The sequence below is a fragment of the Lolium perenne genome, chromosome 2 (assembly GCF_019359855.2).
Source record: "Lolium perenne isolate Kyuss_39 chromosome 2, Kyuss_2.0, whole genome shotgun sequence".
Classification (NCBI taxonomy): domain Eukaryota; kingdom Viridiplantae; phylum Streptophyta; class Magnoliopsida; order Poales; family Poaceae; genus Lolium; species Lolium perenne.
The window spans coordinates 265,848,258-265,872,755 of NC_067245.2; the positions used below are offsets into that span (position 1 = coordinate 265,848,258).

The 24,498-nt window shown below is 45.9% G+C and overlaps 2 protein-coding genes across 2 annotated transcripts; one reads left to right on the forward strand and one right to left on the reverse strand.

Annotated features, from left to right (window-relative positions):
• Positions 1 to 359: 359 nt before the first annotated feature.
• LOC127335864 (uncharacterized) lies at positions 360 to 5,907 on the forward strand. Its single transcript, XM_051362599.2, has 6 exons — positions 360 to 578; positions 667 to 858; positions 947 to 1,123; positions 1,224 to 2,256; positions 3,036 to 3,343; positions 5,580 to 5,907. Exons 1-6 carry the CDS (start codon positions 475 to 477, stop codon positions 5,632 to 5,634), a joined length of 1,869 nt encoding a protein of 622 aa, XP_051218559.1. The 5' UTR covers positions 360 to 474; the 3' UTR covers positions 5,635 to 5,907.
• LOC127335865 (probable pectinesterase 68) lies at positions 5,721 to 7,902 on the reverse strand. Its single transcript, XM_051362600.2, has 5 exons — positions 7,463 to 7,902; positions 7,195 to 7,384; positions 6,567 to 6,773; positions 6,227 to 6,465; positions 5,721 to 6,140 (listed from the first exon to the last, which is right to left on the reverse strand). The coding sequence occupies exons 1-5, from the start codon at positions 7,720 to 7,722 to the stop codon at positions 5,987 to 5,989; spliced, it is 1,050 nt and encodes a 349-aa protein (XP_051218560.1). The 5' UTR covers positions 7,723 to 7,902; the 3' UTR covers positions 5,721 to 5,986.
• Between the last annotated feature and the right edge of the window lie 16,596 nt (positions 7,903 to 24,498).

Genomic DNA, 24,498 nt, shown 5'->3' on the forward strand with positions numbered 1-24,498 from the left:
CCATAGAACAATTAAACATATTTTTCTTATTTTTCTGTAGTTTTTTTTAAATTTTCTGAAACTATTTGGGCCAAAACACACACAACGTGCCAAAACGGCACAACAGTGCTAACGTGCCGTGGGCCGGCACGATAAGGAAAGCGGCGTGCTCTGGCCTGTATGTCAAGCCCACGTGCCGGCATGGCACGGCCCATTATCTTAGCGTGCCCTGGTGGGCTGTGTTGTGCCAAGCACGGTAACTCCTTATCGGGCCGTGCCGTGCTGTGGGTGGGCCCGTTGGCCATACCTGGTTCGACCTGACCTGACATATAGGTAGCCAGCCATCCGAGTCGCATTAATTTCGCCATCCGAGTCGCATCCAATCCCCACTTCGCCCGCCCGCCTCCGCCTCTCTCCCGCCGTGATAACCGAACGCAACAAACCAAATCCCCAAACCCATCGCCACCCCAACCCTCTCCAGCCATCGCCGCCTCCATGGCCTCGGCCGCCGCCTCCGTCGACGCCGCCGGCGACCACAACCCCCCGGAGATCACCCCGGCGGACCTCACCAGCCTCGACCCCGCGGCCGATCCCCAGAGGTCGGAACCTATCCCACCCCCATTCCCCCCAAACATCTCGAGCCCCGCTACCAATCCGCGTAACCCTAACGCTTGCTCCCTTCTGCAGGAACGGCGAGCCCCCAGCCCCGCCGTCGGGCGACGACGGCACGTCGGCGATGGGGGTGACGGAGATTCCGGACCCGGCGCGGGCGGAATGCGGGGCGAAGCGACCGCGACCGCTCCCGTCCCGGGCACCTCTGTGCAGCAAGTGCGCGCGCAGGAAGGCGATCCTCCGCGGAACCGATCCTGCTCCCCAAAGGTTGGAATCTATCTACCCACCCCCAAATTAACCTCGAGTTCCTTCCTCCACCAATTCGCGTGACCCTAGTTCTGCCTTCCCTCCGCAGGGACGACGAGCCATCAGCGTTGCCGTCAGCGTCGGCGTCGCCGCCGTTGACGGGGACGGAGCTTGCGGACCCGGGGGCCCTCGGGGCGAAGAAGGGGCCGCCCTCGCCCACGGCGACGACGTTGTGCGGCCGGTGCGAGTTCCGCGAGAAGATACGCAACGAAATGCTTCTCCGAAGGTCGGGATCTTCATCTGCCCATGCCCAGAGATCTCTCGAGGTTCCACCACGAAACCGCGCGCGTAAGCCTCACGCTAACTAGCTCTCTCTCTCTCTGCAGCACCAGGAACCGCGAGGCCCCCGCGCCGCCGCCACCAGGGACGCCGCGTTTGCACATCCCGCCTGACGCTGACATGGGGTGGGTGATGCGGCAGCTGCACCTGTGGGAGCCGGAGAGGGCGCCGAAGCTGAAGCGGCGCGCGAAGGAGCGGCCTGCCCCGGGGAAGCCTCTCACGGCGGAAGAGGAGAGGGGGTACCGCGAGTGCGACGTGGGCAAGAAGCTGATGCGCCATAAGTGGGATGGGCTGCAGCACAAGTGGGGCGGGATGCGCCGGATCAAGTGTATTCCAAGGAGCCGCCGCCAGGGCGCCGCGGATGGAGGAGCCAATCTGCTCGCGAAGATCCAGGCTGCGCAGGAGTTTTTCAAGGAGCCGCCGCCAGGGGCGGAGGAGGTGATGCGCAAGAGCTGGGCTGAAACACGCGGTATGCTGGATAGGATGGAGCTGTCTGTGAAAGAGTTTGTGGACTTGGGCGATAAGAAGCTGCAGCTGCGGCAAGGGCCGCAGAAGGTGCCGAAGCTGGACGACTTGGACTTCACTTGTAGAGGAGTTGATCCGCTGCCGAGCACGAGGCTGGGTGTGCGGAAGCCGTTGCGCGTCGACGATGCGAAGCTGGCGCCGCCACAGGGGGCGCAGAAGGGGCTGCGCAAGGACTCAGTGTGGGAGATGGCCCGCTTCGGCGCCATCTCGGCTGGACGACGCAATCCGCTGGAGAACACGATGCTGTCTGTGCAGAAGGCGTTGCGTGTTGATGATGCGAAGTTGGCGCCGCCGCCGCAAGGGCCACAGAACCCCAGCTCCAGCGCAGCGGCTAGAGTGGATGTTTTGCATGACAAGTTGGCGCAGATGACCAAAGTACTAACAAAGGTACTCCATGAGGCGGGCGTCCTACAGGTCTCAATGAAGCTCCTGCGGTTGCTATGCCCAGGTGTCGGTTCTAGCGCCGCAGCTGGAGGCGCTCTGGATGGGAACGATTGGGGGCTGGTTGAGGAGACGATAGACAATTTGGTGAATCAGACCGGGGAGGGCATGCAGGTATGTTGTTTTCTTGTATACGTTTCATGGAGATATGAAGTGATACTGGGGGAGAGTTTTTATGTTGTGCAGCTCTGTTTTGCCCTTTAACTCTTGCAGTGGAGTCAGATTATATGCTATATAATGCGCTGTGGTGAAATGCTGAAATCCAGCATCTGGAATCAACTTAATCTTTTCAGGGAAATGTCTTTGTGATATATTGAGAAGGACTTTCTTGCCCTGTTCTGGTATATGTACAAATTGATGGTATCCCTGTTAGATTCTAGAACAATTTCCTAGATGACAGCCACAAGAACAATTCTCTACTGCTTAAAGGAAAAGAATAATTCTCTAAGTTTACATTTATAGCATACAAAGAATGTGTTGTGATAGTACATAGCACGGCTGCTACTTATCTGGGAGAAGCATAATTGACCTGGCATGTCAAGTAGATAGGCTTCTTCTGACATTTGAATAAGTTTTTTGTACTTTTGCTAGACATCATGGCCTTTGTTTTAATATGGACAGTGTTTGCTTACTTCAGTCCTATAAAATAAATGGCTAATTCTTCCGTCCCTCAATAATTACTTTTGCTTATCTACACATTTGTAAGTTCCTTTTTGTACAATAATTCTGTTAGTAGCATTTCTGTTTTAAGTTTTCACTCGTTGCCTATGTTGCGGATTTCTATCATAATTTTGATTCTTCTTTTATACATAAAGTCCTATATTTTCAGAACTAGTCTTTGAGTAATTTAGTATACTCCAGGCAGGACAATGACATATCATGCAACTTTGTAGGACATTGTCAAGACAGTGATACCAAAAGTTTTTTCCAAGGAGATTCTTTATGACCTCATAATGGCGTGTGTTGGACGATACCCAAAGTTGTTAGAAGATGATAAAGGCAAGTTAACTGCAAAAAAATATGAGCAGTACCAGAAGCAGCTTGACCTCATGGTGAACCTTACTACGGTTTATGATAACGATCCTGAGAATTTCCCCAAGATAATGAAACTCATGTGCAAGATCGGAGGATGTGGTCCACTTCCCAGTGAAGTCATTGATGATATATCTCCTGGTCTTGATCTGAGTACCATGGAGCAACTGTAAGCATTTAAGCTATTTGCTCATTTTCGTCATGCTTGACTGTTGGTTGACTCTATGTTACTATGGCTTAATGCTAGGAGGGGTTTCACCTCTGTATTTACTATTTAATTTCGATTTTATTTATGCAATAATTAACTTGAGTTTAGTTGAATAATTCTGGTTTGTAAAAAAATTATATCCCCATCAAATAGCAGTAATAAAAATAATATTTCTGGGAACAAATATGGTCCATACCAACCTTAGTCTCTCGGTAGTAACTACATTACCTGATCAGCAGCCTACAATCTTACTTTCTGGAATGAAGGCTTTTCACCTGGCTTTATAAATAAGTCCTTGTAGATAAAGCCCAACTGCAATCTTACTTGCAATTTTTTTTTCCTGAATAACTAGGATATGCTTGCCAGCTTAGTTTTCAATAAACTGTATTTATTGAATGTGGCGTCGGGATGCTACGTAGATTTGTGGAATTACAAAACTCAAAACTTGCTTCTAGTGAGGGTTATTGTACTGTTTAGCATTTTCTAATGGCTTGGTCATACTTAGGTTCTACCAAACTGAGGCTGGATTTATTTTCTGGGAATATCTGGCTTACCAAGTTTTTCGTGACCTAATAACCACATATCGTGTTACAGAAATACTTGACAACAATAAAGCAATCTTTGCTTTACACTATTAGTTTTTGGAGGACCAGAGTAATTGACACACACTTAGGCCTACCTTGTAATGGGTGTAAGATTAGTGTGGTCAACTTTGAACTAATTACCAGTGTCCACACTATTTTTACATCCACTTCAAGCAGGCCTCAGGCTTTCGCAGATTGTTTTTACTGTATTGGCTTCTAGGGAAACCAGTGCCAAACTGCCAATTGCCAAAACTTTGTTGTAGCAAAGCACCTAGGTTGTGATAAGCTAATCCCTATGGCTCGTTAAATATATGAACCAGAAATATAGTTTCGATAAATTTGAAATGCCAATTGCAACAATAGTCGCATTCATACTATGTTGAGCATATTTGTGAATACCTCTGTTCAGAAATGCATGGCCGTTTAAAATATGATGCATTCCAACTCCTAATATTGTTAAGTAAAAATGGTATTATTGGATTGCATGACTCTCAAACTTTTTATATAATCTTGATTTCATACTAACTTATTGAATCTATCTACCCATCACCACCAAACAGTTATCTGGTCTTTTAATAGAGTACTTCGCCGAGGGTTGAATATACTTATTCGAACTCCATCCCATCGAATTTAAAGGGATAATTTCTAAATTCTTGGTTCAACTGAAGGGATTGGGTACGATTAGACTGTATCCAAACTAGCCATAATGGGTTCATCTCACAATCACAATTCTCAGCTGTGTGAGACCAAACTATGATGTGCAGCTTGCTATCATGCATGTCAGCAAAGACAACAACAACAACAAAGCCTTTTGTCCCGCCACTAATTGGTATTCAAGAAAGTTGTGCCTCACTCCAACCTACAGCGCGGTTTTATTCTCTTTTGGGCAGGGGAAGAAGAATCATGTGGTCTTCGGAAATTTTTGTTTACAGTGGGGTTGTGCTCAAGAGCACCATTGTTTTCCTATTTTCTTTTCTTTTTCGTGAACATAAGACGTGATCGAAGATGAGTTAATACGTCTATTCATTTTCTAGGGACACGTGCTGATGTTTATTCTTCTTAATAACAATGGTATTAGTCTGTACTCCAGATATCAAATATAACCATTTACAGTTTGGCTTCACCATATTGAGGGCCAGAACGTACTTGTTTCAAGTCTTAGCGTTTATAACTAAGATTCACCAAATTCAGAGCCATAGGTTTATTTTATTTAAGATTTTCTATCATACTTCTCTTTGTTCTTAGAAAATTTTCCTCGACAGTAATAATAATTAATACTAATCTATAATAAAGAGGCCAAACCTATCAGTTTGTAACTAAGTGTCCATCATATTGAGGATGAGGGGGTGTAGCATGGGTGTATGAAGTCTGAGACCTGAGTTATTAGAGTCCAGTGAATTTGGCCACCACGAACAGATATTAGATTGATTTCACTGCTTTGTTTTCTGTAAGTAGATGAAGCATCCGTACTCTGAATGCTCTGTTTGCTAGGTTGCGCTAGCTTATGTCGTGCTTTACATCATGGTACCTTATTAATCACATATTACCTACAAACTATAGTATTTGTGCGTTACAGTGGAACTGACTTTCTAGGACCTCCCCCTACCTTGCAGGTATTCTGGGATGCTGGAGCTGCTGCATAATGTTGGACAGAGAGTCCCCTGTTGATACCAATCCTTGCTCTGAATGAAGCAGTGGCGACGTGCACCATTGAAAGAGTTACTGTCCTCTGTAAAGCATCATACGCAGACGAATAACGAATTCATTCTTAGTTTCCTGTTTAGTTCAGAAATTGGTACATGAACACTTTTGGTTAGCACTGCAGCTCTGGCACACAAATGTGTTTCTACTGAGTACTAGTAACTAGCGTTGGAAGTATGAAGTGACGAAATGAATCTGTACTCTACTATCTCCTTTATATCTGTGCTATTTTCTATGCTATGTTTCTATGTTTGTGATGTGTATCTTGACTATCTTGTGTGGTGCAATCTGGTGGTGCTGGAAGCAGTTGTTTGAGAGTTCAGGCATCCGGTGAGAGCCAGTGGAATCCGTTGACGAAGCTCTTGCCAAGAAATGGTCGGGCGGTGAAGTAGTCGAGCTCCCTCGCCCACGGCACGCCGTGCACGGCATCCGCACCGGGGCCCCAGTTCTTGTACATCCCGAAGAAGGCCGTCCTGTAGGTAACAAGTGCAGGTTAGTTTTGCTCTCTAAACTAGTTCACTGATTACGAGCCTGATGAATATGCAGTTAGCGTTGTTACATGCTCTTGTTGCTGGCGTGGTCCCAGTCGTCCCACCCGCGGGGCGCGATGACGTTGTCGAAGTAGGTGTAGGCGTAGACGATCCGCGAGTACTGCCCCATGGCTCGCCCGACGTAGAGCATCCCCGTGCCGGTCACCCGGCAGTTGACGAAGGCGAATCCGGTGCGCTCGCACGGCCCGTGTCGCCCGTGCGCCGCCACTGACCCGAACCGCTGCGCCGTCGAGTGCAGCTCGCAGTCCTGCAAACATTTTCAGAAGAAAAGAAGACCCCTCGTCGTCAGTATTGACATAGTACTAGGGACGTATATGTGCGTGCGATGCATTGTTGAGGCGTTTGTACCTTGTAGAGGGAGCGTCCGTTGCCGAAGATGAAGTCGATGGAGCCCTCGATGTAGCAGTCCCGGAAGTAGTGCCGGCCGGCGTCGTCGCACAGCGTGTCCTGCGCGCCGTAGAACCCGCAGCCGAAGAAGAAGGCCTTGTCGCCGGAGATGCGGAACGCCACCGCCTGCCACCCTTCCATGCCGGGCATTGGTGCTGGAGATGTGTTCTGTCATGATAGAGGAACCCAAGCGTCAGTCAGTTGACAATAGATGTTCAGTGTACATCCAAAAAAAAACGGGATGCATTGCTCGGCCCATTCTCCGGTCAGCAAGCTCTCGCCGTAGCCAGAAAATGCCACAACCTGTTAGCTTGTCTTTGGCCTGCTACAAGCAAAACTCGAAAAGCATGTATGTAAAAAATCAAAATCTGAAACGAACAAGGATAGACAGGAGCAGCAGCGGTTGCAAGATGTGGCTTGTGACCCCTGAAGTTTTCTGTCACATTGTCCGCCTCTGCACAGTGCACTGAGATGGTGTTGCATGCACCACGGGCGTCGCATCTGTCTGTGCATGCACCTTGTGACTCGTGTCGCGTTCGTTCATATGGACCACCAGCTGGGGTATAGACAGTGACGGCGCGCGGCTCACCTTGAAGCTGATGTTCTTAGCGGTGAAAAAGTTTGAGAGGACGGTTACGGAGGCGGTGTTGTAGGTGCGCAGCAGCTGCCCGTCGGCGCCGCGGTCGCCCGCCCTGTCGTGCCACTCCACCACCGTCGCGTCGCGCCCGGCGCCCTCGAACGTGATGTACGGCTTCGACGCCGGCACCACCACCTTCTCTCTGCATAATGCATGCACCCCAGTCAAAAAACTAGTCCGACATTGATAACTTTCAAGATCGAGCTAGCAATGAGCTTACATGTAGGTGCCGGCGTTGATCTGCATGATGACGCGCACGCTGTTGTTCACCGGCACGGAGTCCACGGCCTTCTGGATGGAGAGGAAGTCGCCGCCGCCCGCCGCGTCCACCACGATCCGCCGCACGCCCACCGGCTGCCGGTACTGGTGGTGCCCGCGCCTCGTCCCCTCGCACGTCGTCGCCGCCTGGCACGCCGACAGCGGCAGGAGGCTCGCCGCCGTCGCCGCCAGCACCAGCACTCGCACTAGCGCGCGAGCCATTCTGTCACAAGGTTATCTGGTATCTCCGTGTGCGCCTGTGTGTCTCTAGCTAGCTACCCTTGCCACTCTCTAACTAGCTTTCACTCGCACTGCTCTCTAGCTATCTCTTTCGCTCACATGCATGCGGTGTACTATATCGTTGAGTCCGTGAGAGCAAGATAGCTAGATAGGCTCTTTCCCACGGCCGAGGGGCCTCGAATATATAGAGCTGCGAGGGGGAGGAGCGAATAATGGAGGAGAGAGTGTGGACTCTCGAATGCACACCAAAGTCCAAATGCTACTGGCCTGCATGGAGCGGCCTGTTTTGGAACTTCTGTCTTGGGCGGACGCCAACGGTCATGCTCTGCCTAGGTCTCACCATGCTTTCACAGCCCATCTGTTTGTTTTACAGCCACCAGATCAAGCAATGCGCCTACTTCATGTGAGATGGTTACTCTGTTGTCAACCTTCAGCACGTAGTCAACATTAAATTAATTCTTAAATGAGTCTCACACTATTGGAGTGTGTCGTCGTTCGCTAGATATGAGCTGCAACCCATATTTTCTGGGCTGCACATGACCTAGGTAGCAACTGGAATTTCTGGTGCTTCGTGATCCATGCTAGCGATGAGTTGAAACTTAGAAAAATGCGAAATGTTGGATTGCTTCGTGCTAGTCAAGAGTTGCAACTGAAATTCGATTACGTCACCTTTAATTCTCTGCTCACTAAAAATCAGTTACTCCCAAAAAAAATTCTCTGTTCCTCTCCACAAAACAATTTTGGCTCCGAGCAACTTGATGCATCTCATCATACGTACGGTGGACTTCATTAGACATTATAATCTCGCCAAACTTTCGATCGATCAGCTATGTTTTTGCACATCGAGATGAGTAGGATATGCTACTCAATCAGCGTACGTATACCAAAACCAACACGGTGGTAGCAGTATGTTTTACAAGGTGCGCGGCATGTTAGCAAGCTTTTCCGGATCCCTAGACGGGAGGGATGGTCCCGATCGATGTACCGTGGGCCTCCAAAAAAAACGGCACTCCTGATTGGATGGAGACAAGAGCGTAGGCATCGATAGGAGGATCAACAGCAGCATGCATATGCACCGGCTATTGCCGATTTCCCCGCTGTGGAGGCTCGAGATTAAGGCCTTCCAGATTTCGTGTCCGTTGCAGGCATACTACAATCAACTGGGCGATCACTCTAAACTAATGGGAATTCCTTGATTAAGGCGTGGAATGCACTAAATTAAGCTAATGGGAGAGAGCCTGAAGCAGCATGCGATGGCCCAAGGACGAAACGGACGTACTGTACTACTACGATGCGCATGCCGGCGCGCCCATGCTGCATGCCATGCACGCACGCACACGCCGAGCTAAAGGAAACCTCGCGTTGGGATACGCGCATGCAGCAGGTCGTGTGTGCCCCGCCGCTAGTCGCAAAGTCGAGGTCCTTTCCCACAAGGATCCATTCCCTTTGTCCCTCCCCCGAGTGTGATTAGCATGCAGTTGATGAGAGATCAAAAGGCAAAACCTTTTCATCCTTGTCTTTGGTCAGTTCTGTGACATGGATCTATGGGAACCTCCTGGGTTATCAGAATGATTTGGTTTGTATCATACTTTTTCTTCACCACAACTTTTCGGATTTGGATTAGAGCGGACATTGACCGGTTGCGGAGACGTGCACGGATATACTTTGAACCGTGAATTGAATTTGGAATTGGGGCGAACTCGGACCGGAAAAAAAATAAGTCGGATAGATACTCCCCATGAGAAGATAGTTGTGGGCATAGCAAAGCTTTCAACCATGTAGGAGTCAATTAGTTAAGAAAATAGAGACAACTTAAATCTAGAACCCAAGCACATCGACGAGATGGTATACATAAAAATCGAATAGTTGCACCGTTGGTCTAAAACTAGAGCTAGACATGCTCACTGAGATTGTTCTTGGACTTCCACTCAAATATCAGAATATCCGGTTTTACGGATAATTTGTAATTTGTTTTAGGATAACCTACATCCAATTTTCTGCCCCACTTCGGATTCAAACATCCTTATTCGCCGGATTATTTAAAACCGGACATTGGCCTCAGAGCCGGATTCGCTGTGAAAATTGTCCTATCTTATTACAACTACAACTACGGGTCTACAACACGATACTACAGTACGATATATACAGGCTACACTATCTATATTGCGTGTTGATGAGTACCGATGGAGGATCACACATGGCGCGGTGCTGCCAAAAAGCAGGCGCGTTGCATGCCCTGAGAATAAACCCTGCCTTTTGAGGTTGGGATCCATGCATGCATGCGGCCTTACCTTTTTAGAGAGCAATTCATCAGGGACGTACGTACGAGACGAGAAAAGCTGTAGCCGTTGAGCGGAGAACCCGGCGGCGTCGATTGATGGATACATATCCCCCCGTTCAACCAGTACGTGATGTGAATGGGAAATGCGAGCAAGTGTTTCCTCAAAAAACGAGTGTTATGCATGCAGCAAGCAGACTGACAAGAAGGCAAAGTCTGGTCATGCAACGGGATCTCCTTGGAAGACGATGAGCACGAACCGCCATCCAGAGTTCCAGACCGCTCTATGTGCTGGCGCAACGGTCACTTTTACGCGGCTGCATGCGAAGGCGCTGGATCGAGGCGGTATGCATGACGCGCGCGGACGCGAGACGTGAGACCGCGCGCCCTTGCCCCGTGGTTTTGTACCGTAGCAGCGCGTCACCTTGCGTAGCTACCTAGCCTTGGAAAAGGAGACTTGGTTGGTTTTGAAACGTTTGAGAGAGTCGGGCGGCAATGCATGCATGTTAGCTAGCTTGCCGAGAATGACGCATCAGAGCTCCATCTCCGAAACAAACAAAATACAAATCATAACGATGGTGGGGCCACCAGCTTCGCTTTCCCGTTGAGCCCGTTTGCCCTGCCGTTGAGAGCACTTTTCCAATGAAAAAATTGGACAAATCACTTACTATTTCTACCTCTGTTGCACAAACTACTCATTTTTTAAGTCTTTTGCAAAGAATTACAGAGAGGTCCAAATCTAGGATTAGGCTACTTAATAGTAATCAACGATTCCGGACCACCTAAATTATGTCAAACTTTAACAGATTATTTAAGTCACATTGCTTCAAATACTAGAAAAAAAATTGGAGTTTTTTTGAAAAGTTTTTGTTCTCGTTGTATGTGGGAAAGGCTGGATGATGAGATGCGTATATGCGTATTTAATAACATATCCCTGAATAACGACCGCAATGACCTTCGACAAATTACTTATTGATCCACCACAATTAAATTTTCCATGATTATTTGTGAAAGCATAGTAAGTTCTTTCTTATCCCTCATTTCATACAAAAGCGAACTGTTCACGATATGTCACTTCTAGCCGTATACACTATCATACTTTCGAAGGTAGTTTTCTCTCATGATCTAACGCAAATATTACATGATCGACTTCATGTTATATCACGAGAGAAAACTAACACAGAATCATAATACAAAGCTATAAATCATCTTCATTCATATTAAAATATTGCTAGGGTTTCTCCATCTCAACCAAGAATGAGGTAAACTACTCGCACATGGAAATAATTAAGAACATCATCATAAGTACAAACCCACAATAACAATGGAGAGTATAATCTAATGGGATGAAAGGGATGGAGATGGTGATGGTGCAGCGGTTGATGACGAAGTGAATGATGCCTTGTCCTCCTATGATCCTGGTAGAAACTTGGATGATGCCTCCTCTTGTTCCTCCTTGAGATCTCTTCTGCTTGGATCTCAAATCCGTCTGCTTAAGGTGAGAGTATTTGACGAGGCGACCCTCCTAACACATCGTACAAGCGGATGGTACGGGCGGGACCCCCCGTACCGGTGTCCGCTAAACTTACTAGAACTTTTCCTCGCATTTCCCTTTCACACAGGTGCATGGTTAAGTGATTAATAATTTTTATCACGTTAAAATACCATAAGAATGATAGTTTTTATTGATATTTCATCATTGCCTTAATATTTTAAAATCCTGCATAGACAAGCATAAAAGAGCGCGGAAGTGCGGTAAATACAAAAATCATATTGCTGCTCAGAGATATCTAAATGAAATAACGGTGTAAAAACATGGTAAAAATACACTCATCGGTGCGTTACTTTTCACATAGGAGAACTTATTGTTGATGCTAACTGGACGTACTTTCTCATCCACACTTTCTTGGTGTGAGGTCCAATATAAGATCCAAGCAAATCACCGCCCTTCTCTATGACCCCGCATACCCACCCTTTAGTATTCATAGGGCCCTCGATCGCTTGCCAATCTTTGCGCTTGACCCTCAGCCATGATACAATCCCTGATAAACCCTATTGCACATGACGTCAACCTGGAACCGGAGAGCTTAATGGCCTCTCAACCTTATTGTGGGACCAGCACTACAACATAACTACGGCAAATAGGAATCCATTGATATGGGAGAGTAAAAATGTACAATTTACTTATCCATTCTATTAATGATCTTATGGTTAACGCGCAATACAGCCCTAGAATCACTAGAAGACATTAATTATTAATCCTAGATGATATAATATCCCTTGCAATGGAACCTCCACCATCATCAAATACCATGGTTTCATTTCCAGCCACATAGACATATTCATAATTGAAAAGTAACATTTTTTTTTATTTTTAATGCAAGAGTGATAAGTGTATTGCTTTGCAAATAAAAGGATATAAAGTAATAAAAGGAATAAGCAAGTGACGAACATGCCTGGATAGTGCGAGATAGTGTAGTTCAATGCGTCTGGTTCTGAAAAGAAAAATCATTCTCCGGTAAGGGCAATGTTTAAAGATCCAAATAATGCATGCTTATAGGAAAGTGTTGTTAACCCCCCCCCCCCCCGGTGTAATTCCCTATTTAAAGTTCATTTAAGGGTAATATTTTTTAAATGAATTTATCCAATTTCGAATAATTGGTTTAAGGATTTTCCTGAATTTCTTATTATTGTTAAATAAGTAAATTACAATTTTTAGATTATTGTATAATAGTTATTAATTCTTTTGGAAATATTATGTTACCTAATATTACAATAAATAGTATTTTGAAATTTAATTGGATTTTAGGATTTTATTAAATTCCTAAAAATATTTATTATTTAAGTAAAATATTTGCAATAATAATTGAAATTATTAAAAATAAGGCAATTTTTGTTTTGGACTTATTTTTTATAATTCCCTAATTTTATTTATTTTAAATTATTTTAAAATATTGTTTTTCTTTAATCCAAAAGAAATATATTTTAAGGAAATTTGAATTTTAGTTTTTTATTAATTTATTCCATTTTCTAGATTTTATTTGGGATTTTTAGAATTTCCAAGATTTAGTGTTTTGCAAAAAGTCAAAAATACCCCTTGGCCCCAAAGACCAACCAGCTAGTTAGATCGGACCAGCTCGGTCAGCCTCTCGCGTTCCCTCACTTGTTTCGACCCTAACCCTAATCCCCTAGAATGTTGGAGGTATGCCCAAGAGGCAATAATAAAGTGGTTATTATTATACCTTTGTGTTTATGGTAAATATTTGATCCCATGCTATAATTGTATTAACCGGAAACATTAATACTTGTGTGTTTCGTAAACATAAAAGAGTCCCTAGTAAGCCTCTTGTTAAAAATAGCTCGTTGATTAACAGATGATCATAGTTTCATGATCATGAACATTGGATGTTATTAATAACAAGATCATATCATTTGGTGAATGATGTGATGGACACACACCCATAGTAAGCGTAGCATATGATCAAGTCATTAAGTTCGTTTTTCTACAAGCTTTAAGATACAAAGTAACATAATCCTTCGACCATGAGATCGTGTTAATCACCTGCACCGGATGGATGCTTTGATGACATCAAACACTACTTCGTAAATAGGTGGTTATAAAGGTGCCACTAAGTATTCAGAAAGTATAGGTTGAAGCGCGTGGATCAAGAGTGAGATTTGTCCATCCAAATGACAGATAGATATACTCTGGGCCCTCTCGGTGAAATGTGATCCAATTAGTTTGCAAGAATATGACTGGATCACAAGGGATGTCATATCACGGTACGAGCAAATAGTATTTATCGCTAACGAGGTTGAACTAGGTATAGAGATACCGATGATCAAACCTCGTAAGGAAAATATCGCGCGACAAAAGGAATTGGCATCGTATGTTAATGGTTTCTTTCGATCGCGAAGTCATCGTTAAATATGTGGGATTCATTATGGATATATAGGTACCACTATTGGTTATTGATCGGAGAAGTGTCTCGACCATGTCAGCATAGTTCACGAACCATAGGGTGACACACTTAAGGTTCGATGTTGTTTAAGTAGATACAAAATTTGAAATGGAGACCGAATGCTGTTCGGAGTCTCGAATGGGATCCAGGGCATCACGAGAAGCTCCGGAATGGTTCGGGGAATAAGATTCATATATGGGAAGTCATATTCCAAGTTTGAGAATGGTCCGATGAATTTATACAAGGTTCTAGAATCGTTTGAAATATTTCACTATGGCAGGTGGAGTCCCTCTGGAACTCCACCAGCCCTAGCCGACCCACTAGGTGGGAAGGTGGAGTCCACTGGACTCCACCTCCATTGTCGGCCAACACCAAAAGGAAAGGGGGATTTCCTACCTTGACTAGGTTTTGACTTTTGCATATATGGTAGGTTTTCAATAGGACTCCCATGAGGAGTATGATTGGAGCCTAGGGTTTTCCACCTATATAAAGGGGAGAGGAGGGGAGGGACCGGCTACCACATTGCCGCACCACCCAAGGGCACCAAGGCCGGCGCCTAGCCCCTCTCTCCCAAACCCTAGCACCACCCTCATCCACCTCTGTCCCGCACGGCTACGATGAAGCCCTGTAGGAGATCTCCACCACCACCGTCACCACGTCGTCGTGCTGCCGGGATTCCGAGGAGGTTCTACTACTCCTGCTGCCCTCTGGAATGGGGAGAAGGATGTCTTCATCAGTACCGTACGTGTGACCAAGTGTGGAGGTGCTGCCCGATTGCGGCACAGTGAGGATCTTCTACTCGCTACTGAGAGCGGAAAGTGATCGACTACGTCATCCACGAGATTTATCTCGTTAACGCTTAGCGATCTTCGAGGGTACGTTGATCCCATCTCGTTGCTACCATTTATTAGATTAGATCTTGGCTTGTTATTCGTTCTTGCGATGGAATTTTTTTTCTATACTAAGAATCCCTACATCGAGCTCTCTCGACTCCTGTGTCACCTCCGCTGTCACCGCCATGCTCCGGCAAATTCCGGCTGTTCTGGTCGCCTCGATGGGTCGCAATCAACGCACCACTCGACGCTGCCTCTTCCTCTCCGCATCGATTTGATTTTCCTCTTAGATTTCCTCCTCGTGCCTCGGCCTCAAAAGCCTAGGGCTTCGGTGATGAAATACCTCCACCGCATCATGGCTCCACCGTGGCTGCTGTTTCCTAGTGGCCTCCTAGTGCTTGTGCATCACTCCTACTATATGGCTTCGCCGGCATAAGTGAAAGGATCGTATGCCGCACCTAGAGGGGGGGGGGGGGTGAATAGGTGCTAACCAATTTTTAGTTCTTTTTCAATTTAGGCTTGACACAAAAGGTAAATTCTCTAGATATGCAACTAAGTGAATTTACCTATATGATAAGGCTAACAACTAAGCAAGATATAGCTAAGCAATATAGAGATAGAAAAGGATAGAGGTAACCGAGAGTGGAGCACGCGATGACACGGAGATGATTCCCGTAGTTCCCTTCCTTTGCAAGAAGGTACGTCTACGTTTGAAGGAGTGTGGTTGCTACGAAAGCCAAACCAACAGCCACGAAGGCTTCACTCAGATCTCCGGTGAGCAACACCACGAAGGCCTAGCCCACTTCCACTAAGGGATTTCCTCGAGGCGGAAACCGGGCCTTTACAAGGTTCTTGGGGCACACATCCACAACCAAATTGGAGGCTCCCAAATCTGTTACAACACAACAATCAACAACAATACATCAACACAAATCAACTAGGGAACCAAATAGGAACACTAGCATGAGATCCCTCAAACAAGAGAGGGGGAAATGAAGAACGCTTCGGTGAGGATGTAGATCGGTGTCTTCTCCTTCGAATCTCCAAAGATCAAGAGCTTTGGTTGGGGGAGGAAGGAGATCTTGCAAATCTTGAGTTTCTTGAGGTGGCTCTAATGGAGGTGGCTTGGCAGATTTCTTGTGCAATGATTGAGCAAGCAACCAAGGTAGAAGAAGGGGGGTATTTATACCCCCCCCCCCCTCAAAAATGAGCCGTTGCAGCTTCCGGGGGGGCGGATATTCCGGCCTAAGTAAGGGCCGGATAATCCGCCCCCCCCCCGGATAATCCGGCCTTCGGGACAAAACCATGACATTATCCGGCCAAATGTCCGGCCCTATGCCAGACTTGTTTTTCTTCCAGTCCTTAGCCAAAATCGAGGGGCCCGGATATTTCCAAAATATCCGGCCCGGATATTCCGGCCCTGGTACAATACCGGGACAATATCCGGGCAAAAATCCGGCCCCTATACTGCGCTTCTTTTCCTCATTTGACTTACCCGAAATCAGGGGGCCGGATATTTCAACAATATCCGGCCCGGATTATCCGGCCTGACCAACTTTGCTGTTTTTCTTTCGACAGACCGACCATATCCAACACACAAGTATATGTATCTATGTAATCCCTGTACCACTTAAACAAACATTAGTGTATCACATATATTGACATCAAACACACAAAACATAATGTGAGAGATGTTCTTTCAATCTCCCCCTTTTTGGTGTTTGATGACAATATACGGATTTGCAAGAGAATCACTATAGAGACAAGCATGATGGCAAAACATAGAGGCACTCCCCCTACATGTGTGCATATAAGTAGTTTGCATTTGAATACAAATACACAACACATAGGAGTGAGGTGCCTCAACACAAGAGATATCCAACATGAGCTCTAACAATAGACATCGACAAATATGAAGTTGAGATAGGATGCAAGAAATCATACCCATGTGTAGATATATAATACGGAGATATAGCATCACACATAATGTAATATCCTTGATCTCAACAAATAGAAATCCGAAAACCATAACAATGTCTCACACCACATAGCATATAGTTTTGAACGGCACACAAACAAACCAAATAGTTCAAATAAGAGGGAACACAAGCAATATAAGAATGATAAACGCATATGCTTGTGCCCAAACCATGCAAATCCTCGAGAATCCTAATAGAACACTTCTCCCCCTTTGGCATCGAGACGCCAAAAAGGGGACAAGCGCGATGCTACACGTCCCATGGGAATCACTCGGAGGCGTCTTCATCATCGGACTGGTATGCCGCTTCCTCTTCTTCATCATCAGTGTCAGGTGCATCCGGAGAGCGGCGAGAGGTGTTGGACCTTTGAAGGCAATCATCAAGATCACTCCATGGAACCTGTGCAGAATGCCATCCACTGTAACCTTGGTGAGCTGGAGGCTGGGCGGGGGTCCTTGATCACCACTGAGCTTGTGTAGAATAACCGCATGAGTATGCTTTATCTCAGAACGCTCTCGGCTAGCCGCATAGTTCTCCTTATGGATCTCAATGTTCATGCAAAGGATGTGACGCTGAAACCAACTAAGCCAGCTCACTTGCTTCCTCATAGCCGGGACATCAGGATGGCGAGCAGGAGCAAAACCACTAGAACGAGCATCACCCATGAAAGTGTCAGGTGCAGGTACAGCAGAAGAGACCGGCTTAAGTTTGTAAGCCTTCTTGACACCGTGCTTCATCAAAGGGTACCCGCTCAAGTCTTCACCACCCAAAGCCACAGAGTTGTTGATGAGAAGCTGGATGTAGGGAGCATAAGGTATGGTGGTCCGGGAGACCATGGCATCATGGATCTCATGGAAGATGAAGTCCATGACATCAACAGTGTAGTTCCGTTCCTCATTAACATCACGAGCACACTTAAAGCTGAGGTGCATAAGGTCCACAAGGGCTCCCCGGAGAGCATCATTGTTACCACCACTTGGGCAAATGGTTGCCCGAAAGAACCGGAGCAACTGAATGTAGATGGGAAGCAGCCCCTTGGCATAACCAACTTTTCCCGCTGAGGTATAGAGATCCACCAGTGCATTCTTATCTGTCTTCTGTGGTCCATGAAGGCGACGACCCCCTTCTGCAGGAACTCCAAGAATACCAGCAAATCGGCGCAGAGTGGCACTACAGTGAGAGGAGCCAGTCATCCATTCCATAGTGTGTTCCTCATCTTTCTTGATTGCCAAAGTGCAAAGAATTGCTTCACCAAATCTGGGCTATAGTCACATTGAATCTTCATGATATCAACCAAGCCCAACCTGCCAGCTACCCAGATTGCATCTTCAAAGTGATTGTTGACAGCCAGAATGTCCACATCGATAGCTTGCATGGGTCTCAGCTTCTTCATGGGCTCATAGATGTCCCTGTAGATGAAATCCTGCTCCATGCACCAGTATCTCCTGCCCTCAATCTCTTCATCCCTTGGGAGGTCTTCATACCAGTTCTTCATGCGGATAGCGGAATAAGAGATAGGGTCCATGGCCTTGTAGTTCTCCCTCACTTCCTTGTTCTTCCGCCTTGAAGCGACGGACTTGCGAGGTGCATTGGGTGCAAACTCGTCACTAGATCGATCATGCCTTGAGCGCCTCCGACCACCCCGAGAAGCACCACCTGTGAGAAGCAAAGGCGGGTAGCAAAGAGAAGGACAGAAGGTAATGCTCATAAGTCATGTAAGATACAGTAATATACTCGAGAAACATACTATAAGTCGGTACAAATCTAGACATGATAGATTGAAGCAAAAACTGCAGCGGCGATGAAGCTCCAGGCCGGATAATCCGGTGTCCCCTGGGGGAGGATAATCCGGCCTGGCCGGATAATCCGGCCTGCGCGGGGGCCGGATAATCCGGCCCTGCGAAAATTGCAGTTTTCCAATCAAAAGCTTGTCTAAGACTAGATCGGCCTCATAGCATGCAAGAGGAGTACACTACACTTGATTTGGAACAACTAGACACCAATTCCACCAAGAAAATAGCACATATAAAACACAACATCTAGGGTTAGAGATTGTGAATCATACCCACATCCATTGTGGAAACCGCTTGGAGGAGAAGGTAGCTAGGAGGGAGATGCACCCGATCCACCCAAGAACTCCGAGAGGGAGCGGACGGAGCGTCTCCGGCGAGGAGGAAGAGGTCCGGTGAACTTGAGAGGAGAGAGAGGAGAGAGAGGCGCGTGGGGGGTGGTGTGAACCGTTTGCCCCCCCCGCGGCCTCGTCCTCAACCCTTTCAAGATCTGCCCAGGCCGGATAATCCGGCCCTAGCTTAGGGCGGATAATCCGGCCGGGCCGGATTTTCCGGGGTCTCCTGGGGCCGGATTATCCGGGGTTCTGGAAAATTCCAGAATCACCGGGAATCCGGCCCATCTTTCGTTGGTTATTTGCATGACCCATATGCGATGCAATAATGTATCACGTCACATATAAGGTGCAAATTTACCAATAAGATGGAGCAACCTAGATCATCCGACCGAAAAACCTCAAACTCCAAGTTTTTTTACCAAACATGACAAATGAGCAAGATGGAAATGGCTTATAGGAGAGAGTAGGCTTAGGTTTTAGAAGATACAAACTGTTAATGGTACATGGTCACTCAAGTTTGCAAGATATGAGCAAATAAGGCCAAACTAGAGTGATTTCCCATAAGAACATGGAGTTGTCAAATAAAAGGCGATAAGATCCAAATAACTCCAACTCTTCACAAAGAAGAGTGTGGTGGCCTAGGCCACCATATATGAGTGTTGTGGCATGGCACCGCGAAGATATATCTTGGGTCCAAGCCACTACTCATCATTGAAGCTCACATATCAACATATGATATAAAGAGAATGATTTCTTAATGTTGGCATTATGGGGGGAGGGATAGCTCAATAATTTAAACCGCACTCCCCCTATTTCCATGCCCACATCTAAACCAAATAAAGTTTTGAGACGAAGGTGTGTTTGCAAGATGGTCAAGCTATACTCCTTGAATCAATGATATTTAGCTCATTCCTCAAATAAGTGAACCTTGCTTCATCAAGAGGCTTCGTGAATATATCGGCAAGTTGATCTTTGGTAGGAACATAGATAAGCTCAATATCACCCCGGGCAACATGATCCCTAATGAAATGATTCCGGATCTCAATATGCTTCGTTCTTGAATGTTGCACCGGATTATAGGTAATCTTGATAGCACTTTCATTGTCACATAATAGAGGCACTTTGTCACAAATGACACCGTATTCCTTTAAAGTTTGCCTCATCCATAACAATTGAGTGCATCCACTTGCGGCGGCAACATATTCGGCTTCGGCGGTGGAGAGAGATATACAATTTTGCTTCTTAGATGACCAACACACCAAGGACCTACCAAGAAATTGGCAAGCCCCGGAGGTTGATTTCCTATCATCCTTGTCTCCCGCCCAATCCGCATCGGTGTATCCATTGAGAATAAAACTTGAGCCTTTGGGGTACCAAATACCATATCTTGGGGTATCAACCAAATATCGAAAGATTCTCTTGAGAGCTATCATGTGGCTCTCCTTAGGAGAAGCTTGATACCTTGCACACACACCAACACTGAACACTATGTCCGGTCTAGATGCACAAAGGTAAAGCAAGGATCCAATCATGGAGCGATATACCTTTTGACCCACCTCTTTACCATTGGGATCAAGTGCAAGATGACATTTGGTAACCATAGGAGTGGCAACACCTTTCATCTCGGTCATCTTGAACCTCTTAAGCATGTCTTGGAGATATTTTGCTTGATTGATGAAGGTTCCTCCTCTCAATTGCTTGATCTCAAAACCAAGGAAGAACTTCATCTCTCCCATCATAGACATCTCAAACCTATCGGTCATAAGCTTTGAGAATTCATCATTGAAAGCTTTGTTAGTAGAGCCAAAGATAATATCATCAACATATAATTGGCAAACGAAAAGCTCCCCATTGACCCTCTTAGTAAAAAGAGTGGGATCGATTAGCCCAACATCAAACCCACGGTCTACCAACAATTCCTTAAGGTGCTCATACCAAGCTCTAGGAGCTTGTTTGAGACCATAAAGAGCTTTATCGAGCTTGTAGACATGGTTAGGGAAGTTGAGATCCTCGAACCCCGGGGGTTTCTTAACATAAACCTCTTCATGCAAAGGACCATTAAGAAATGCACTTTTCACATCCATTTGTTGTAACTTAAAGTTATGATGCGATGCATAAGCAAGAAGGATACGGATGGACTCAAGGCGAGCCACGGGAGCATAGGTTTCTCCAAAGTCAATTCCCTCAACTTGAGAAAACCCTTGAGCCACCAATCTTGCCTTGTTCCTCACAACATTTCCAAACTCATCTTGCTTGTTCTTGAATATCCATTTAGTGCCGATAACATTGCGGCATCCCTTTGGCTTCTCTACTAAGGTCCACACTTTGTTGCGCTTGAAGTTGTTGAGTTCTTCGTGCATAGCTTCCAACCAATCCGAATCTTCAAGGGCTTCAAATACTTTCTTGGGTTCCACTAAGGAGATATAAGCATGATGGTTGCTAAAGTTAGCCAATTGCCTTCTTGTGGAAACCTTTGCCCTTATATCACCAAGAACCTTATCATGAGTGTGATCACGAACCTCAAGGTTTCTTTCTCTTCTTGCTAGACGATGGGCCTCGATCTCCTCCTTGGTTCTTCTTGGCCTTGGAGGTATCACTTGATCAACTTGATCTTTTGGGTCCCCGTCTTGACCTTCAACTTGAGCAACTACAATTTCTTGTGGGTGCTCAACATCATGTGCTTGATCTTGGACATCATTTGGTGCAGAGCAAATATCAAATGGATACTCCCCGGAACCATCATGAATTCTTGGTTGATCTTGACCTTGATCTTGTCCTTGATCTTGCCCTTGATCTTGTCCTTGATCTTGCACACTAGAGGGAGGGTTTTGTTCTTGTTCTTGGGTTGGTGCATCATTTGCTTCACTTGATGGGGTTTGTTGATGATGAGAAGATGAGGGCTCCACCGTGGTAGAGGCGTAGAGCATAGTCCTTCCCAAGACGCCACACCGTGTCCCTCAACGGGGCGGAAAAATCCCACACCCATTCCTACTATGGCATCTTGAGGTATTTCATCACCTGCACATACATCAACTTGCCCCACTTGGGAGCCATCATTTTCTTCGAACCTCACACTACAAGATTCAATGATAATCCCGGAGGCTATATCAAAGATTCTATAAGTGTGAGACTCGGCACCGTAACCAACAAATATACCATCCAAAGCTTTAGGAGCGAATTTAGATAAACGAACCCCTTTGATTTTGTAGAAACACTTACACCTGAACACCTTGAAGTATGAGATATTAGGCTTGTTCCCGGTGAGTATTTCATATGGAGTCTTGTTCAAGCCCTTGCGGAGATAGAGCCGGTTGGAGGAGTGACAAGCGGTGGAGATGGCTTCGGCCCAAAAGTTATAGCGGGATTTATATTCCGCCATCATAGACCTTGCCATATCCATAAGAGTCCGGTTCTTCCTCTCCGCAACACCATTTTGTTGAGGGGTGTAAGCATCGGAATATTGATGACGAATCCCCTCATCACTAAGAAAATCATTGAGTGTGTAGTTCTTGAACTCGGAGCCGTTGTCACTTCTTATTGCCATAATGAGGAGGTTGTGTTGGCGTTGCAGCTCGGTAGCAAAGTCAATGAATATTTGTTGAGTCTCATCTTTCGTCTTGAGAAAGTAGACCCAAGTGTATCTTGAGTAGTCATCGACAATCACCAAGCAATGTTTCTTCGCACCAAGACTTGCATGAGTGACGGGACCAAAGAGATCCACATGAAGGATCTCCAAGATCCTCTTGGAAGAGATGATGGTCTTGCTTGGGTGCGGAGAGTCATGCATTTTTCCTTCAACACAAGCCCTACAAACACGATCTTTGGCAAAAGACACATTTTCCATTAGTCCCACAATATGGTTCCCCTTGTGAAGACTTTGCAAAGTTCTCATGTTGACATGGGCTAGGCGGCGATGCCACAACCAACCCACGTCCGCCTTTCCGAATAGGCACATCGCACTTGTCGTGGTGGTCCCCGAAAAGTCCACCACATACAAGTTGTGTTCGCGATACCCAACGAATGCGACTTTTAGAGTCTTGCTCCACAAGAGGACCACAATATCATTATCAATAAAGACGGCGAAACCCATCTTGCCAAGGGCGGAAACGGAAAGCAAATTGTAACCAAGGGTTTTGACAAGCATGACATCCACAAGAGTAATGTTGTGTGCAACCACAACCTTGCCAAAACCCAATACCTCGGATGTAGAATTATCGCCAAAGGAGACGGTGATATGATTTATGTTGGGCCTCAACTCCTTGACGAGGTTCTTGCCGCCGGTCATATGACTTGTACATCCACTATCAAGTACCCATTTTGAACCTCCGGCGGCATAGTCCTACATGAGATCAATTCTTGGATTTAGGTACCCATTTTTCAATGGGTCCTCTTTTGTTAGCAACAAGGGTCTTTGGAACCCAAACAGACCAAGCAACATAACCATCATATGGGCCAACATATTTAGCATAAACATCACCATAATAATCTTTAAAGAGAAAATAGTGAGGGTTATCTATTCCCGCACCATCATCATTAATGGTGTTGCCCTTTCGGGTTTCACCATTAGCTTTCTCATGTGCGGGCTTGGTCTTTTTCTTGTTTGCCTTTTTAGCCTTGGTATTATAACCAAGTCCCTCCTTCCCATTGTTTGACCTTTGCTTACTCAAAAGATCATCCAAGGAAAGTTTACTTTGGGGAGATGAGGCCTTAGCAAGTTCATCCTTCAACCTAGCATTTTCCTCAATAATATTTGCATGATCACATGAAGGAGTAGAGGTACTAGGTATGTCATATGAAGCTAGCCTAATTTGAAGTTGCTCATAAGACTCGGAGAGGAGAGAGTATTCACTCTTCAAGGCTTTGTGAGCCTTGTCTAGTTCATCTAGATCCTTCACAAGTTTCTCATGATCAACACCAAATTTGGCATTTTCCTTTATAAGCACTTTAGTCTTAGCTCTAGCAAGATCTCTAGCTTTAGTGAGCTTGTTAAGTTTATCTTGAGGTTCTTCAAGACTTTCTAGCTTCTCTTCAAGAGATGCTATAGTTTCTTGACATTCCTCAAGAGCATTTTAAGAGCATGTATTTCTAGAGAGTCTTCTCTCTCTATTTGGCACTTTTTCTCAAGAGTATCATTTAGTTGAGCCATACGAACCATGAGACTTGAAACACGCTTCTTAGTGTTACCTTGTAGGTTACTAATGAAATCATCAAACTCTAGCATTTCTTGTTTCACTTTTAGACTAGCGGAATCAACCCCTAGATCATTAGCAATGTTAGGCATAGAGGGGTTAGGAGATGATACCTCGGAAGATTTAGCCATGAGGCAACTTTCTTCCTCCACATGAATGACCTCATTGGGAGATTCACTTGTTGATGAAGAGTTAGTAGCGAGGGAGGCAAGGGCAACCAATCCATTTGAGGTTGCATCTTCTTCATCATCAACATCTTCATCTCCGGAGGTATACTCTTCTTGAGTTGATAGCACAATAGATGTGTCCAAGGTGGACCTTGCCATGAAGCAATGTGCATTCTTGTGTTGAGGGTTCTCATTGGGTGAATCAAAGAGAGATGAAGAGGGAAT